Source organism: Zalophus californianus, chromosome 8 (genome assembly GCF_009762305.2).
Source record: "Zalophus californianus isolate mZalCal1 chromosome 8, mZalCal1.pri.v2, whole genome shotgun sequence".
Lineage (NCBI taxonomy): Eukaryota > Metazoa > Chordata > Mammalia > Carnivora > Otariidae > Zalophus > Zalophus californianus.
The window spans coordinates 30401893-30417555 of record NC_045602.1 but is presented as its reverse complement, the minus strand read 5'-3'; the positions used below and the strand labels follow the sequence as shown (position 1 = coordinate 30417555).

Here is a 15663-nt window from a genome sequence, read left to right as displayed (position 1 = left end):
TTCTATTGTTTAAGAGTCTCTATTTGGTCTCTGGAGAGCCAACTGTATGCATATCTGCTTAAAAAAACTACTCAAAAATCATCAGAGGCTCCCATTGTTGAACTTCATATTTTGGCTTTCAAAAGTCCATCTGTAATTTAATTCCAACCCATCATGTTCATATGGTGCTCTCTGTCTCCATCTTGGTCTCTCCCTCTCTCTCTCTCAGGATAGCCTATATTCTAGGCAGAATGCACGGCTCACTATTTCCTGGTTTTCTAGCTAGCTTTGTGACCTTGCTCATCAATCCCCTCATCTGGAAAACCCAAATGTGCCCACCCTCCAGCTCCAGCTCCCTGTCACCTCCCTCCTGCCCAGCTTACAGCCTCTGCACCTGACGCTGCTTCTCTAACCCACAACACCTTACACAGTCCATAGCACCTGTAGGCTCTCAGTGAACAGTATTGAAGAAACACATTTCTTCTTTCTTCTTCTGTGCATCTCTACCTCTAAATGCTGGCATTGCCCAGGGCGTATCTCCCTCATTCCTCCCTCTTCAATCTATGCACTTCCATGGGAGAGCTTATCAATTTCAGTCTCCTGGGCTTCAGAGACCATTCACATGCCAACAGCTGTCCAGTGCACACTGGCCGGTCCTCTCTCTTGAACCCCAGATAGACATAAAATGACTCCCATCCATCTCCATCCGGAATGCACTGGGTGGTGCCTGGAGGTGGTCTACAACCATCTCAGGTTTGATATTTCCAATACTGAACTCATATATCTTCCAAATCTGCTCCATCCAACCACCCATATTCCCTTCTGTATTCCCTCTTCTCACTCACTGTCATCCCAGCAGAATGCATTGTGGACACCTTCTGAGGCTTTCTTCATCAAATGCCACGTCCTATCAGACCAACCTTTTAAATATCTCTTGTCTCTCTCGCATCCTTCCCATCCTCATGTTTGGACTTTGATCTTTACTTTCTTGAACTATTGCTATAGCTTCCTACCTGGTCTTCCCAGAGCAGCCTCTGCAGGGGACCTTTTATTCAATAGGCTGTCATGCTGCTCAGAGGCAAATTAACCTGGGAGCTAATAATACCTCTTCCAAGGGGCCTAATTTTGTATTTGTAATTTTGTGCTCTTTTTCTTAAAAGGACCCTCGAACTGCATAAGCTTCAGAGTTCCCAAAGTCTTGCTCTTCCCTTGGTGACCAAAGAATATGAACTTTCTTAGGGCCTAAAAAATAAAATATGAGTTGAGCCAAAACAAACAAAATATTATTGGCTATAAAATGAAAAATTGCAAAATTGATATTGTCAATGGTAAGTATGTAATTGTCTACCAAACATTAACACAATATCCACTTCATTAATTGTAAAATTTTAAACTCATAAAACTTAAATACATTTGAAAATGATTTGTGGGCTAGATTTTCTCCCTTGCAAGATTTCCCAAGTATGTCTGATGATTGTGAAGAAATCATAGCTAATCATAAGCTAATCATTTGCTCATACAAAAATAACTTAAAAAGCAAAAATGTAACTTTTTTTTTTCAAAAGTTTTTCCAGAAAAAAAATGTATTTAAATGTAGAACTTAGTCACTTAGTCACATCCGTGGCATTCCCCTGAATGCTGCTGAGGAGGCTTAGTATTGAACACTTTGCAGAGCAATCGATTACCTGTCTCTTTCCCATACTACATTTACAGCCAAGTCTCCTTATTTGCAGTAGTTAAGTTCTATAAAGTTGCTGCAAACATCAAATTAGCAAATACTGAATCATTGCTCCTAGGGGAAATACTGGCTTAGGTTCCTGTGGGCCTCTGGTCATGACATTTTTATCAGTAGATCGATATATAAACTTGTTTTATGTACATTTCTGTTGGAAGACACCTAATTTAATGTATATTTGTTAAAAATAATTAATCATATGCAATATTTCTGTTTAATAAAACACCAGCTGAGAAGGGTTTAATAGCTTTCTGACCCTGGATAATGTTACTATAAATCTCCTTGGCTCTTAACCTCACAATGCTGTCCACTATATTGTTGTTTTTCACATCGGTTGTCACTTCATGAATTTGTAAGTTCAGCTACTTCTCCGTAGCTTCATCAGGCATTCTAGTTACTACTTTAGCATTTTCTAGAGCAGAATCACACACAGATCGGTGGTTTTCCTTTCTTTTTCTGAAAGTGCTGAATCATTGGTTCATTGACATTGAACTCATGACTGAAGGAAACTTATTGAGCAGTTGCCGTTTCTCCATAAGGACCTCATAGCCTTCTTGTGCTTAGAACACTAGAGAGCTTTCCAGCTCTATTCTTGGGGGCCATTTAAAATAGTGAAATCACCAACGAAAAGCACAAAAATAGGAAAAATGTGGCACTAAATAGATTGCAACAAAGAGACTTGTTAACAGTATGGCAGCTGAAACAAGAAGGCAGAGCATTGCCTTGTTTGACCTCGTCTGGGACAGTGTGTCAAGCAGCTCAAATCCCACCCCTATGCCATGCTAGTCTGCAGATGGCTATAAAAGTACCATGAGAATTTGCTTGCAAATATGGAAGCCACAGGTCATGAAGATTGACTGTTACTCTTTGAGAACAGGCTCTATGTCCTAGTGTTTCCTATCCCTAGTGCTTAAACAGGAAATTGTGGAATAAATAAATGAAGAAAGCTCAATGTCCTCTCCTTTCTTGGATCACCCTTACTGGAGTTGAACACTCTGCTCCTGAGCTCAACACTGATCCTTCTCTTTATTACATCACAGAGGTGGATGAATCCATCTACAGAGGCAGACAGATGAGTTATTCACATACCCAATGAATAGATGCTTTTAATTTTATTTAGTGTTATTTCTTTTAAAAATATTGCCTCCCTTACTAGATGGTGAAGTCCTGAAAAACACAATCTCTATCACATTTGTTGATTTATTTTTAATGGACTGCAAATTTGGACCAGAGGACCTCTGAAACTCTCCCATTGCTAAAATTATTATTACAGGCAAAGCTACTGAGCCATTCATCAAGGGACTTGCAGACAAATGTAATCAAACCACTTAGAAGAATTTTACATTGTATCCCCCGCGAATGACATAGAGCTTTGTGCACGGTAAACACTCAATAAATCTTTGTTAAATTGAAATGTAGTTAAATCATAGGAATGAATGATATTGGTACCAGCACACATGGGTGTGTGTATCCTTTTTCAGGATATATAGGCTGGTGGCCTGACACCCTAGCCAGGTTACTTTTCAGAGACAGAGACTAGTTAAAAAGTTCAGCTATATTTCTATCTAAGCAAACTTCTAATTTGTTATTTTATTACAAGATCTCATTAAAGGAAAACATTTTTCCCCTCAGCAATATCAAAGATTTCCTTTGCAAATAAGGGAAGAAAATAAATGAAGTTTTATAGCTCAAGGAGAAAATAACTAATTGTAGTTTGGAAGAGAAGCTAATGATGAGAGATTATAGGGAGAATTTGTGCAGGGACAGGAATAATTTATGTGACAAGAAATGATGACCCTGGGGGTGTTTAAGAAACAAGAAGAATGCCTGTCAGAAATGGTCTCCGGTGATCCTGAGGAAGGCTTGGCACCTGGGGCCAGGGCACAGGAATGGATGTCAGTGTGTCCAGGCCTCCCTGATGGTAAAACTCGCCTGATGCACCTGTTCAAGTACCCACGAACCAGATCTCATCCTGGCAGCAGGTGGACATTTTTGTTTGTTTGTTTTAAACAAGGGATCCAGGTGAATCCTATCCTCAGGAAAGTTTGGGAAGCTCTGGAGTCTGGAAGACTTCTGAGTCCCCTTCAGTTGAAGCCCCAGAGGAGTCCTGCATTAGCCCCACGTACTCGCAGTAATACCGCGTGAGCCTCTCTTATGCCAACAGAGACATACTAACTGATCAGATCTCCTATAGGCACCAACTTTTCAAAACCATTTCCTCCCACAAGGCATCACCTTGAGGTTACAATAAAATCACCCAACTATATTGACTCTTCTCATCTTCTTAATGCTAAAATGTGATAATTTATGGGCTTAGTCACCAAGATGAACCATGCCTGTGGAATCAGGAGTATGTTCTAGGGTGGCCCTGCTTGCCCAAGGACATGCTGGGAGCTGCAGGCTGGGTGGCAGACTTATCCCTTGAGTGCATCTCCTGGCTCAGAGCAAAAATGAGTTTGCCCCCATCCTCTCAAAGGACTGAGTGGCTCTGGCCACCCCCATGGCCCAGGCCAACCTGCCAAGGGACTTGGTACAACTAGCCCCTTTTGAAAGGACGCTGGTCCTACATTTCCTAGGACCATAGATGGGAAGCAGGGTCTTATAATCAAATTTTGTTTTTAGATGAATGCTTTTGGTAATTAATAACAAGAATTCAATGCACCCACCAAAAAGAAAATTAACCTGCATAGCTCTTCCTGTGGAGGGAAACGTGGACATGCAATGTGCCGATCTGAGAGTCACGCTGGAACACACAGACTCTTGGGCTCGCTGGTCAGTACCTGTGTCACAGGGCTCGGAAGCACCATGACATGGAACGTCTGCAACAGACTCCACGTTTGGCACTTCCTGAACTCGGGCCCCATGCCCAGGGATCGTGTCAAAATGTAGATTCTGATTCTGTAGGTCCAAGTGAGGTCTGAGGCTCTGCCTTTCTAACAACGTCGCAGATGATACCATGGATCATAAGAGGAGGGAGGAGAACAAGTAAGAAGAATCTGGAGAAAGCATGAGAAAGGCTGAGAAAAGAAGGAGGAGGCAGCCCAGAGCCGGGAGAGGATGCCCCGGATGACAGCACAAGCCTTTGGGAATAGCCGAGTATGCACTCTCTGCTTGCACAATAGAATTACCTGGGGAGTTCTGAAAATTAATGATGCGTGGGTCCCACACTCAGAAACTCTGATTTAATCGATCTGAGGTTTGGTCCAGGAATTGGGATTTTCAAAAAGTCCCCAAGTGGTTCTAATGTGCACCGAGGTAGCTATCTGCTTCTCTAGCACAATGATCTAGGGATCGGGACATAGGGAGAATGATCTCAGGGGAGCCCTGCAATAAGCCCAGTCAACGCGATGGCAGGGCGGTGGGGGGGGGGGTGGAGCTGGTAAATGCAAGTGGTGGAAGTCAAGTGCAGTCCTTGTTTTATTTTTACCTCCGGGAGGACTCAATGGGGAGGAACAGAAAAAGCATAGGCTTTTTGGGTAAATGTTATTCAGGGCTCACTCAGCCTTGAGACTGTGTCCCTGAGGACTGTGGCTCAAGGGCTCACCTGCTGTCTCTTAGAGTGTTGGGTAGAGGCACAGTCTGTGCAGTTAGGCCCCGGAGAGCCAATGACAGGCAGGGGCTCTGGGATCCTGTTAATTTCTGTAAAGGCAGTGAGGGCGCGAGAAGACTGGGGTGGGCACTGGAGGGATCTGGGCTCTGGACAGCGTGGCCACTTGACTCCTGGGGAGCTGAGCTGTCTCTTGCCCTCTTGGCAACAGACTGGAATTACAGACTAAAATATCAGCTCCTGGGTATTAACTGGATTCTGGTTTAGTAAGTCTGGAATGGGATCCGGGTATCAACATTTTTAAAGCTCCCTAAGTAATGCCAGTGTGAAGCTGGGACCTTCTTGCTCTGAGCCCCATGGAGCTGTCTCAGGCTCCAGCCCTGCCCACACCTCCTTTGCTGCAGACTCAAGAGAATGTGCCAGAATGTATTAGTTTCCTATTTCTGTTGTAACAAGTGACCATAAACCTAGTGGCTTCAACACTCATTAGGCTTACAGTTCTGGAGGTCAGCAGTCTGACATGGGTCTTCCTGGAAGGGCTGTGTTCACTTCTGGAGGCTCTGGGGTGGGGATGGGGGGGTCCATTCCATTGTCTTTTCCATCTTCTAGAGGCTGCTTGCATTCTTTGCTCACGGCTCCCTTCCCCCAGCTTCAAAGCCAGCAGTCGTCTATCTCTGACCACTCTTCCATAGTCAGATGTTCCTCTGACTGATAACAGCAGGGAAAGGTTCTCCGCTTTCAAGGTCACATGTGATTAGATGGGGACACTGGATAATCCAGGATAATCTCCCCATCTCAGGGTCCTTAACTTTAATCACATCTACAGAGTCCCTTTTGCCATGTGAGGCAACATATTCACAGGTTCCAAGGACTCAGAGGTAGACGAGTTTGGGGGCCACTCTTCTGCCTACCACACCTGTCCTGATACTTGTTCTTCCCTCCACTCTGTCCCCCACATGGTGGCTCAGCTGACCCACGGGAGCCTCTGGGCATCTTTCCTTCTGGGAGGGGATGACCGTGAGGGGTGGGGGGAGCCGCTGAGGGTACAGCTGCAGCCCTGGATGAGGAAGGGTGTGCAGCCCAGCCCAGAGCCACTTTCCAAAACACTGGGCGGCTGCGACAGAACCACGAGCAAAGAAAAGTCTATTTCATCTTGAAATGAAGAAAAACCAACATTTTGCTTTGTTCTATAACCATTTTCCAACTGTTGATATCCTAGGGTTGATTACAGAGTTCAGAAGAACTTGTGCAACTCTATTCCATTTATCCTGAAACTGGAGACTAAAACCAAATCATCTTGAAGGTCAGGAGGCACTTAGCGCCTGTGGATCCAGGCTGCCGTGAAAACGCAAGCGGCTTGGCTTCATTCATTCCACGGGCTAGAGTTCACCTAACAGCTACTTGCTCTGGCTGTCCTCTCACTCGGCCTTTCTGTGTCCGCATTGGTATTAAGTGCGATCACAAGACTGTTGCTGTGTGCTTCTTGATTAGAACTCACTTGCCAGATGAGGGCTCAGTCCTTGGCTTTTTGTCTAAGGATAGTGTCTCCGTCTTCAGTGTGGTGGTAAGGCTCAATTATCAGAAGCTTTTTGGGCAGATGAGCAAAATCTTCACTTTGAAGTCAATTCTGTTGGACATTTTAGGAATTAACCCAAGATTTAATATTTGCCCTCTCCCCAACGGTCATGCATTTCGCTGTGTGCTCTTGGGAAAGTCACTCAATCTCTCTGAGGGCAGCACTGGCCTCTCCTTGGAGGGCTCATTCTTGATGGGCTGGTCATTTCTTTTAGAGCCTCATTTCCTCTCTATAACACCAGGAGGTGGAAGCAGGATCTTTCTATGGCCCCAAGGCTCTGTGATTCTGAGAGAGCAGGGCTGATCCCAGTGATGGTAAGGTGGGCATTGCACCAGGAGAAGAATCAGATTCCCAACCGGCCAAGCGTTGGCTCTTCCTGCTTTTCCTTTTCCAGAAACACAGGCTCCACATCTGCGTTGACTCCTGCGTCCTCCCCTTTTCCGCCCCACTCCCTCCCTCTCTGGGCACTATGACCATTTGGTAAAGAAAGGATGGGAGGGAGCCCCTCAGGGAGAAAGCCAGGAGGCTGAAATCAAGCAACTTCACTTGGGCACGAGGACTTCCCCTTGTGCCTCATCACATCCTTCTTTTTTTTTTTTTTTTTTAAAGATTTTATTTATTTATTTGAGAGAGAGAGAGAGAAACAGTATGAGAGGGGAGAAGGTCAGAGGGAGAAGCAGGCTCCCCGCCGAGCCGGGAGCCTGATGCGGGACTCGATCCCAGGACTCCGGGACCATGACCTGAGCCGAAGGCAGTCGCCTAACCAACTGAGCCACCCAGGCGCCCTCATCACATCCTTCTTATACCGCCCTCCAATTTATTGTGTTCCCCACATTCCACTGAAGGACGCGTCGCCTCCGTGCAAAACATCATGCTGTTACTAATCACCCCACCTCCCCTCCCCACCTATTTCTAACTGGAACCGAGGCTGGAAGGAAGAGAGAAGCGGCTCATCTAGTCTGTTAGCCCAACATTCATTTATTGAGTATCTTCCGAGTACAGAGCCAGTCACTGAATCACAGACCATCAGGCTGGCGGAGCCCTAATACATCATCCCATCCACCCCCGGTACTTTATAGATGGCAGTGCTCCCATGGAGAAATCAAAGCCCCTGCTTCAGGTCACCCAGCCGAGCTCAGGCCAGAATTCAAGATATCCTGTCACTAGTTCATTGTGCTTTCCCCTGCGCCCTGTGGCTTAAGGAGGGTGCCGATGATTGATGTGCTTCTATGAGCGTAAAGTGAAGGAAAACAGACACCATTTCTCTGAAGTGCTCCGAATTAATAAGGACCCGGGACGCAAAAAAGACGAATAGCAAGGCATTTTTAGAAAGTGAAATTGGAAAGCATGGAAGTAACTCTCTCCTGCAAATGGTGATCACATTAGGAAAATGTGGGGGGAAATGGTCTTCTGGGGGCAGGGAGGAGCCTTTACCGAATTGTTTTTCCTTCCTTGCTACATTGGCTCGTTCATCCACCTTCTCATTGGCACACACTTTTCTCCTGCCATTTTTTCTCTTCCTTGACATATTTATTACCTTATTTTCATATTATACTATAAACCTTAGTATACACAGCTTTTAAAGGAGCTATTTTTAATTCAAGATGACACACCAAGCTTTGAACCCCCCAATAAAATTGACCGGGGACATCTGGTGCTAAAGTGCTTGCATTTCCTCCCCAGAGAAGACTGCCCTCTGTTTGCTATCTTTAAAAAGTAGTGCAGGAATGAAAATAGGTTGACATATTGAAAACAAGAAAACAATGACCAAAAAAAAAAAAATCCTATTTTTCTACTTCAAGTTAAAGTCCTCAAGATAGATCCTTTGACGTCGAGAGTTGACATTTGCAGAAATTGGTTATTTTCATCTATTTGACTCTGACTGTATACAAGTGCCAGGTAACTCATCTACTACTTTTTCTTCACAGGAACAGGAGACAGTACTACATGTGTTATTGGGATTTAATGCTAAAAATACAAACGTTATATGTTCTTATGAAAATAAAGGGTTTTTGATTATTTCTTTTGACAGTTCAAAAAATCAATATTCTAGGGCCTTTGATAGAACAACCTTGGTTAAAATACTGCTCCTGGAGATCCTTGGGAAATTTTGAAGGATCTGGAGACCCTCTGATTGTTGTCAGGTATAAATGTTTTTACTTTTTTGGTGGGGGGAGGCAAATAAGCTGGGGCCACGGCTTCTCAGCAAGAGGCACCAAGGTCTATGTTAGTTTCCATTGCTAAGGTTAAGCTGAAGATCTGTGGGGAAGGAGGGGTCCTATTGTGTCCGAGGGTCCTTTGTGGAAAGTGAGACCATTATCCTGCCCTTAATGGTTCCTGGTCAAAAGTCCAGCTATTGTTTGAGATCTGTGCTTGTTTGCTCTTCCGATTGTCTGCTTATTATCTGTTAACATCTGTACATCGGCATTTAGGGAGAAACCTATTACTATGAAATAAGATTGACTTATTGCCCCCAATAAGAGAAAAAGTTGAGCTTGGAGGTCAGTATGAACACTCAATTTCTACCCTAACTAGAGTAATAGGGTGGGCTGGGGACAGTCAGCTGGTGCTCAGCTGACTGGTAGAGGCCACTCCCCTCCCCACCCAGTCTTCCCCATTACCTGGTAACCTTTTCCAGGACTAGCACAGAGGCCTAAGGCCATATGGAGAAAAGAGAAATGTCAACCTACAGCACCATATTTTCTAGGCGTCTTACCTCCAGGTGGACAGAGCACAGGGTGCAGCCCACCTTCTTGGCTTACAGAAAAGGAAACTGAGGACAGAGAGGCAAAGCCCTGGCCCAAGACCACGTAGCTTGTTACTGGCTGAGCTAAGACTTGAATCCAGCTCTCCTCATTCCCAAATAAATATGCTCTCTACAAACCCTGCGTGCAAATGCCATTTACTTCTAAGTGTTCACTAACCTGTCCTTCCCTTCTGGAAGAGTCAGATTTCTTAAGTGGCACCTGAAATTGCTTCCATTTCTTTCATTTACATTTGTATTAGGGAAGAAGATGAATTTGTGCTGTAGGATGGTATTATTTGTGGCATAAGATTCAGCATGTGGCACGACTCGGTTTCTGGATTAAGAACAGCACTTACCCATACTGAATAACGCCCATCAGTGGACCGCCAGGGCCAATGTCAAGAGCTTGGGCAACATCAGCCAGGAACTGCTTTTGGATTCGGAATCGGCGTTTGCCAATGCTCGAGCTCCCATCGATTAAAAATGACAAGTCAACTTTGCAGTCTGAGGAATGGAAAAGGGCTCTGTTATTCTGATGATCTCTCATTGCATTAACCCAGGCTTTCTCTCCTCTTTCTCCCCCAGAGCTCCCTGAGAATCCAATGCAAAGAAAATAAAAAGTAATGGCAAGATGCAGGGTTTATTCACTTATTTAAATTCATAACTGATTTTCACTGGGCACCAAGGTCCTGGACACTTGGGCTAGCACTTATTTCTATAACTGCTTTAGAATTCTCTGTATCAGCCAACTTAGAGCCTTCAGAAGCAATGCCCTCCCGGTCAAGTGTGGGAAAGCCCTGCGGATGCTTTCCTTGGCTCAGACCACTTCAGTGCAGACCCCCCAAATGTAGGATTCACCCAGATTGAGTCTCAGGAGCTTGCGGTCTCTTACCCTCATCTTAATTTTGTAGAATTATGTGTTGGGTTTTTATAAAGGTATGAAAAATTCTGCAAGGCCAGTGCTGAGGGGAGGGCAGGAATGGTAGAATGAGAAATTGATACCAATCGTCTTCACTTCCCCAGGTGAGGCAACCATAGAATTACCCGCATATATCTACACATCTCGGGACTTGTTTGTAGCAAGCTTTGAATTTTTTCCTCTCTTTTAGTTGTGATAAAGACTAGGCCAGTTGTTCTGGCTAGGATCTCTGGACCCCTGTGCATACACGAAGGTTGTGAGGGAGGCAGGGGGCTAAAAGCTTTTCTCAACCTTTCAAATGCTGCAGGAGTTGGTGGAAAGCCACATAAGCTAATAGTTAAAGTCCTCTTTGCTCTCGATTGAAATTACATCATCTTAGTATGATAAAACTGATTATTCAATACTGTTCAGAAGTTCTTATTAGGAGGTATATATCCCTCTGGTTAAAAAAAAAATGGGGAATGGATCATTGGACAACTGAGATTTGGGAGACAAGAATATTTCAAAACAGAGATCCATGGGGGGAAGAAAGAGAGAGGGACAGTAAAGGTAGGAATTTCTGGGCTGGAGTATCCACGAGGACACGCGGGCAGTGCTGTCCTTTCTGCCTGGGCATGCAGCCGCCTGGACACGCCTGGAACTCTCTAGGCTCCAGCACAATCGCCCAGGAGGCCACCACTAGGCTTCTCTTCTCTCCGATGCATGTTGCATTGCTTCCGTGCGACCATGGTCTTCCCGTTCCCCAGGAGGAGATCAGTAGGCAGGAAGGGATATAGGTATGTATTAAACGAGAGCAAGAAATGGACATGAGTTGACACAGTGTTAAGCAGAATCGATAAGAGATACTTATTAAAGAGTGATACTGCAGAATTGGCAGATTAAGGAAAAAAGTTGTATCTGAGAATGTGCTTCATCACCTTGCACTGGCGCCTGGCAATGAAAGGCAGAGAAGTGGGCGATGACAAGGACCTCTCTGGGCCTGGCTGACTCTGCTCCATCTGGAATTAGTGCCTTGGCTCATTAGTGGCTCTTGCAAACTTTCATTTCCTGTCTGCCTGGACATTCAGTGCCTGCCAACTCGTCCTGTTCAGCTGGCTTCCCTTGTCCTTTGCTGTCCCCAAACTGCCTATGCCAAAGCATGATCCTTGAGATGAAGATTGGAAGAATCAAATAAAAGCAAGAAGTGAGAGCCTTAACAATGCCGCGGAAGCCTGGGAAAAAGCAGAACTGTTCTAAGGCTTGTGATGTTGTACCCCACACAGGGCCAACCCCTTCTTCCCTGGGTCTGAGCTGGCAATGAGAATTGTTGCCAGCAGGTGGCAGTGGTGTTCTTCAGGGCCCCCTGCTCACCGCACCTGTGGTGTGCTGGAAATCAGGACTCCCAGGCTCCACCCAGATCTACAGAATCAGAGCCCCATTCTAACAAGATCTCCAGGTGAACTGTGTGCACACGAAAGTTTGAGACACGCCCCTGGACAGGGGTTTTCCTTCCAGCTGTCAGCAGATTAGCTCAATATGCCTTTTAAAATGAAAAGTTTTTTTTTTTTTTAAATAACTTAATTAGAATGAGGCCCAAAGGTGATTTTCTTTTTAAATAAATAAAGCACATGGATTTTGAGTCTCTGTTTTGCTTCTTCATAGACAATTTTTTTCTTATTTCTTACATCTTGAGCTGTGCTCAGGATTGAAGTGCTCACTTCATAGCTAGGTTTTAAGAAGCTGAGATGCTCTCTATTTGCTTGGCTCTCTTTACTCACTACCCTGATGGCTGACATTGGAATCACCCGTGCTCTCCATTTCCCACGATGCTTTACGGATCATGGTTTCAGCTCTGCACGTGGGCTGAGACCTAGTGGCCTCCTCGTAGTGAGATGAAAACATGCCGATAGGAAGATGACATCAATACTCCAGGATAGAACTGAGTCACTAAATGTTCTGCATGAGCAATTTATTACTGTCACAGAGGACAGAGGTTGGAGGACAAGGAAGAAAAGGTGAGAGTGTCCACAGGAATCAATCTACCAATTTTCTTAATTGCTTTGGTTTTCTCCAACATATGATTTTATGGATGAATACTTTGTGCTGTCCAATGCAGTAGGCCAGTGTTTCTTAACCCTGGATATGTATCAGAGTCGCTTACGCAGCTTCAACAAAGGAGGATGCCCGGGAATCACTCTGGGATGGGCTTCTCAAGGTTGGACGCGCAAAGAAATCACTTGATTCAGTAGGTCGGAGGTAGAGCATGAGATTTTGCATTTCTGACAAGCCCGCAGGTGATGCTGGTGTGGTCAACCCGTATCCTGAGTAGGAAGATCTAGGGTGAGGGTGATTCAGTAGGTATGAGCCAGGAATTGGGCATCTTGAGTTTTTAAAAATGTCTGCAGGTGATCCTCCTACATAGCTGGGTTGGGACTCCCAGCCCACGGGTGGCTGACTTGCAACGACTCTCTGAGGGAATCTGCAGGTGATCTCCTTGGCCCGCAACGCTCAACTGCCTCTTGGTTTTCCTTTTTTTCCCTGATCCTTCCTTCCTGGTATCTTCAGGTGGCTTCTCCTCCACCTATTCAGTGCTGAAGTTCTTCAGGTGTAAGGCCGCTTGTTTCCCTCGGTCACCTTTCCTGTTTTCCTAACCTTGGTTTTGAATCCTAGCTCATCATCTTCCAACTCTGAATTCCCAGGTGGGCTGCTCCTTCTCGAGTCAGATCTGGGTAGTCAACTGTCTACTAGGCCGAATGTCTTGTGGAAGACGGCCGTCAGCAACGATCTCCCTGCCCCCACCTGCCCCATCCCAGGGGTCCTCATGGCAGTGCCCAGTATCCCAGTTGCTCAAATCATCTTCGTCCGTTTCCTCTCTCACACCTCCACCTCCAAACCTCTAGATTTGTCCTTCTCTGTCTCCTGAATCTGCCCATTTCTCCGCATTTCCACCTCCAGCTCAGAGCTCTGTCTGCCAACCTGTTCACGGAGCCACTGACCCTGCCGGCAAGCCCATCTCTTCCTTTAACCCCCTCCTTTGTCTCCCCTTTCCATCCCACCCTGTTGCCATGGTGATGTTGAAAAAACCTGATCCTTTCCCCTTCGTGCACACAGACAGTTTAAATCCTCCATAAGCTTCCCTTTCCCCTTAGAACAAAGTGACAGAAGAGAGGAGATAAATAGATCCAGGGTGGGAGAGAAGGGGATCTGGGTGGGCTGAGTGTGGAGAGAGGGGAGCAGATCGGATGTCACAGCCCCTCTGGGTTTCCAGTTGTCAGTTCACTTACTTGCATCTCCCTGGGACACTGGATCCAAAGACTGTGTGCTTAATTCTTCTTTTGGAACAAATCCTGGAAAGAACAGTAAAACTTTTGGTGACTTACAAGAACAGGAAGCATCTGGCCTTACCCCAGGGATGGGGACATAATGGCTATTCACACCCAGCTTGGGGTTCGGGGGGAGACTTGGCTTAAGGCTGACTGTGCTCTTCTCCACACCGCCCCCGCCTTCAGAGATAAGAATGAATTACTGACAGCCTACAAAAGACACCGGACTCTCCTGGGTGCTCAGGGGGCTTGAAGTCAGAAGACCTGGGTCTCTTTCCTACTGCCTGTTAGCCTGTTAAGGCTCAGAGTCTATCTGAGCCTTAGTTTCCTTACCTGTAAGCAGGAAACACTTGGCCAGTGTAAATTATCCTTCTGTAAAATTCTGAAAATTTCAAGGTCAGGGCATGGGTCTTGCTCATCATGTAAACCTTCACTGTGCCTACCCCATGTAGGTCCTTGGTCAACATTTGGTGATTGAGTCAATGAACAAAGATGGGTGAGACACGTGGACAGTCTAATGGCGGCAGATATAGACTGAGGGGAGGACCTAGGATCCCCAGTAACGCAAACAAATAAGAGGGTCCAGAGAGCAACCCCTCCCCTCCACAGCCTGAGATTAGAGGTAAAGTTGCAAAAGGGTTTTGTGCTTTGAGAGTGTGTGCGCATGCGTGCGTGTGTATTTTCAGGCTGGGCAGTTTTCTTTAGAGCCATTTACATGGGAGCCAAGTTCACACATGTATTATTTAAGGGATTAAAGACAATCAGTGAGAATCTTTTCAGGCTCAGGAAGGCCAGTGAGTTTCTCAGGGAGCACCAGAGGTTGGTCAGTTGGTCTCCCTGTTTTTGGGATGTCCAGGGGCACCCTCCCAGAGGCTCTGGGAGAGGAGGAAGGTGCTGGAGGTTCTGCTCGCTCTTGGCTGCGGTGAGCTTTCTCTAAGCTTGTTAGTTTTTCCAATTTGCCAAGCACATGATTTCATCTTTCCATGAAAGGTCAGTCTGCTCATCCCACTTCCTCGCATCATTTTAAAAATTCGCTTTGGGTGTCTAACGGCATTTCTCAGCCAGGAGCCTCGCAGAGAAACTGTCCAAGGTTCCACGTTGGAGGAAGGGGGTAAGAAACGAGAGGTCAGCGTCCTTTCCTCCACCCTGTCTCTCCCTACTGGTAAAATCTGCCCTCAGACCGAGAGCTGGGTTTGCTGTTGGAGTTTCAAACACTTAATTCCGTAAAAAGCGAACAACACCCACTCACGTGAAGGGAAAGCTGAATACCCCTCTGCAAAGAAAGAAGGGGAAATAGCAGGAAGTCAGGGTATGCTTCGAGATGGAATGAGCATCAAAGCCTCATTTGGGGGCGAGGAACTCACTCCCGTTGTACAACTTAGCCTTCAGGTTTCTCATTTCCCTTTTGCTACCCGATGGACAGGAGTGGCCTCTGCGCCACCCGCCGGCTTGCCAGACTCTCCTAACTCTGTCATCCTATGTGTCTCCATCTCGTCATGGCCAGGAGGTTGGGCTGTATAAATACCTGCATCTAACAGGACCAACCCAGGTTGCCACAAGTCCATTTCCCCTGATTTTCAAAATTAAAAAGAAGCAAACTTGTTATTTTGGTGAAACCAGCAGAAGCTCTCAAATGAACTTCCAGGATGATAACATTTTTCAGTTGTGGCAGAAAGTTTAGTAAAGGAACATGGGACCAGGCTTTAGAAGGCCACCTGAAACCTTTAGGATTCTTCTCTTGGAAAGCTCTGAAAACCAAAGACAGAAACATCTTTGCCTTTTCCATTCTTTCACTGTGCACCAAGAATCATAGAAAATAAGGATCCCGGGATTCGAGGGGACCCAAAAGCTCATCCAAT

The 15663-nt window shown here is 45.7% G+C and overlaps 1 protein-coding gene across 3 annotated transcripts in view; it reads right to left on the bottom strand.

Moving 5' to 3' along the window:
• VIT (vitrin) overlaps window positions 1-15663 on the bottom strand; it is a 101422-nt gene that overhangs the window by 13185 nt on the left and 72574 nt on the right. For all 3 annotated transcript variants that reach the window (XM_027620445.2, XM_027620446.2, XM_027620447.2), the window contains 2 exons: window positions 13766-13828; window positions 9940-10087 (listed from right to left, as the gene is read on the bottom strand). In XM_027620445.2, coding sequence (XP_027476246.2) covers window positions 9940-10087; window positions 13766-13828 — 211 coding nt within the window. The remainder of the gene's footprint in view (window positions 1-9939; window positions 10088-13765; window positions 13829-15663) is intronic.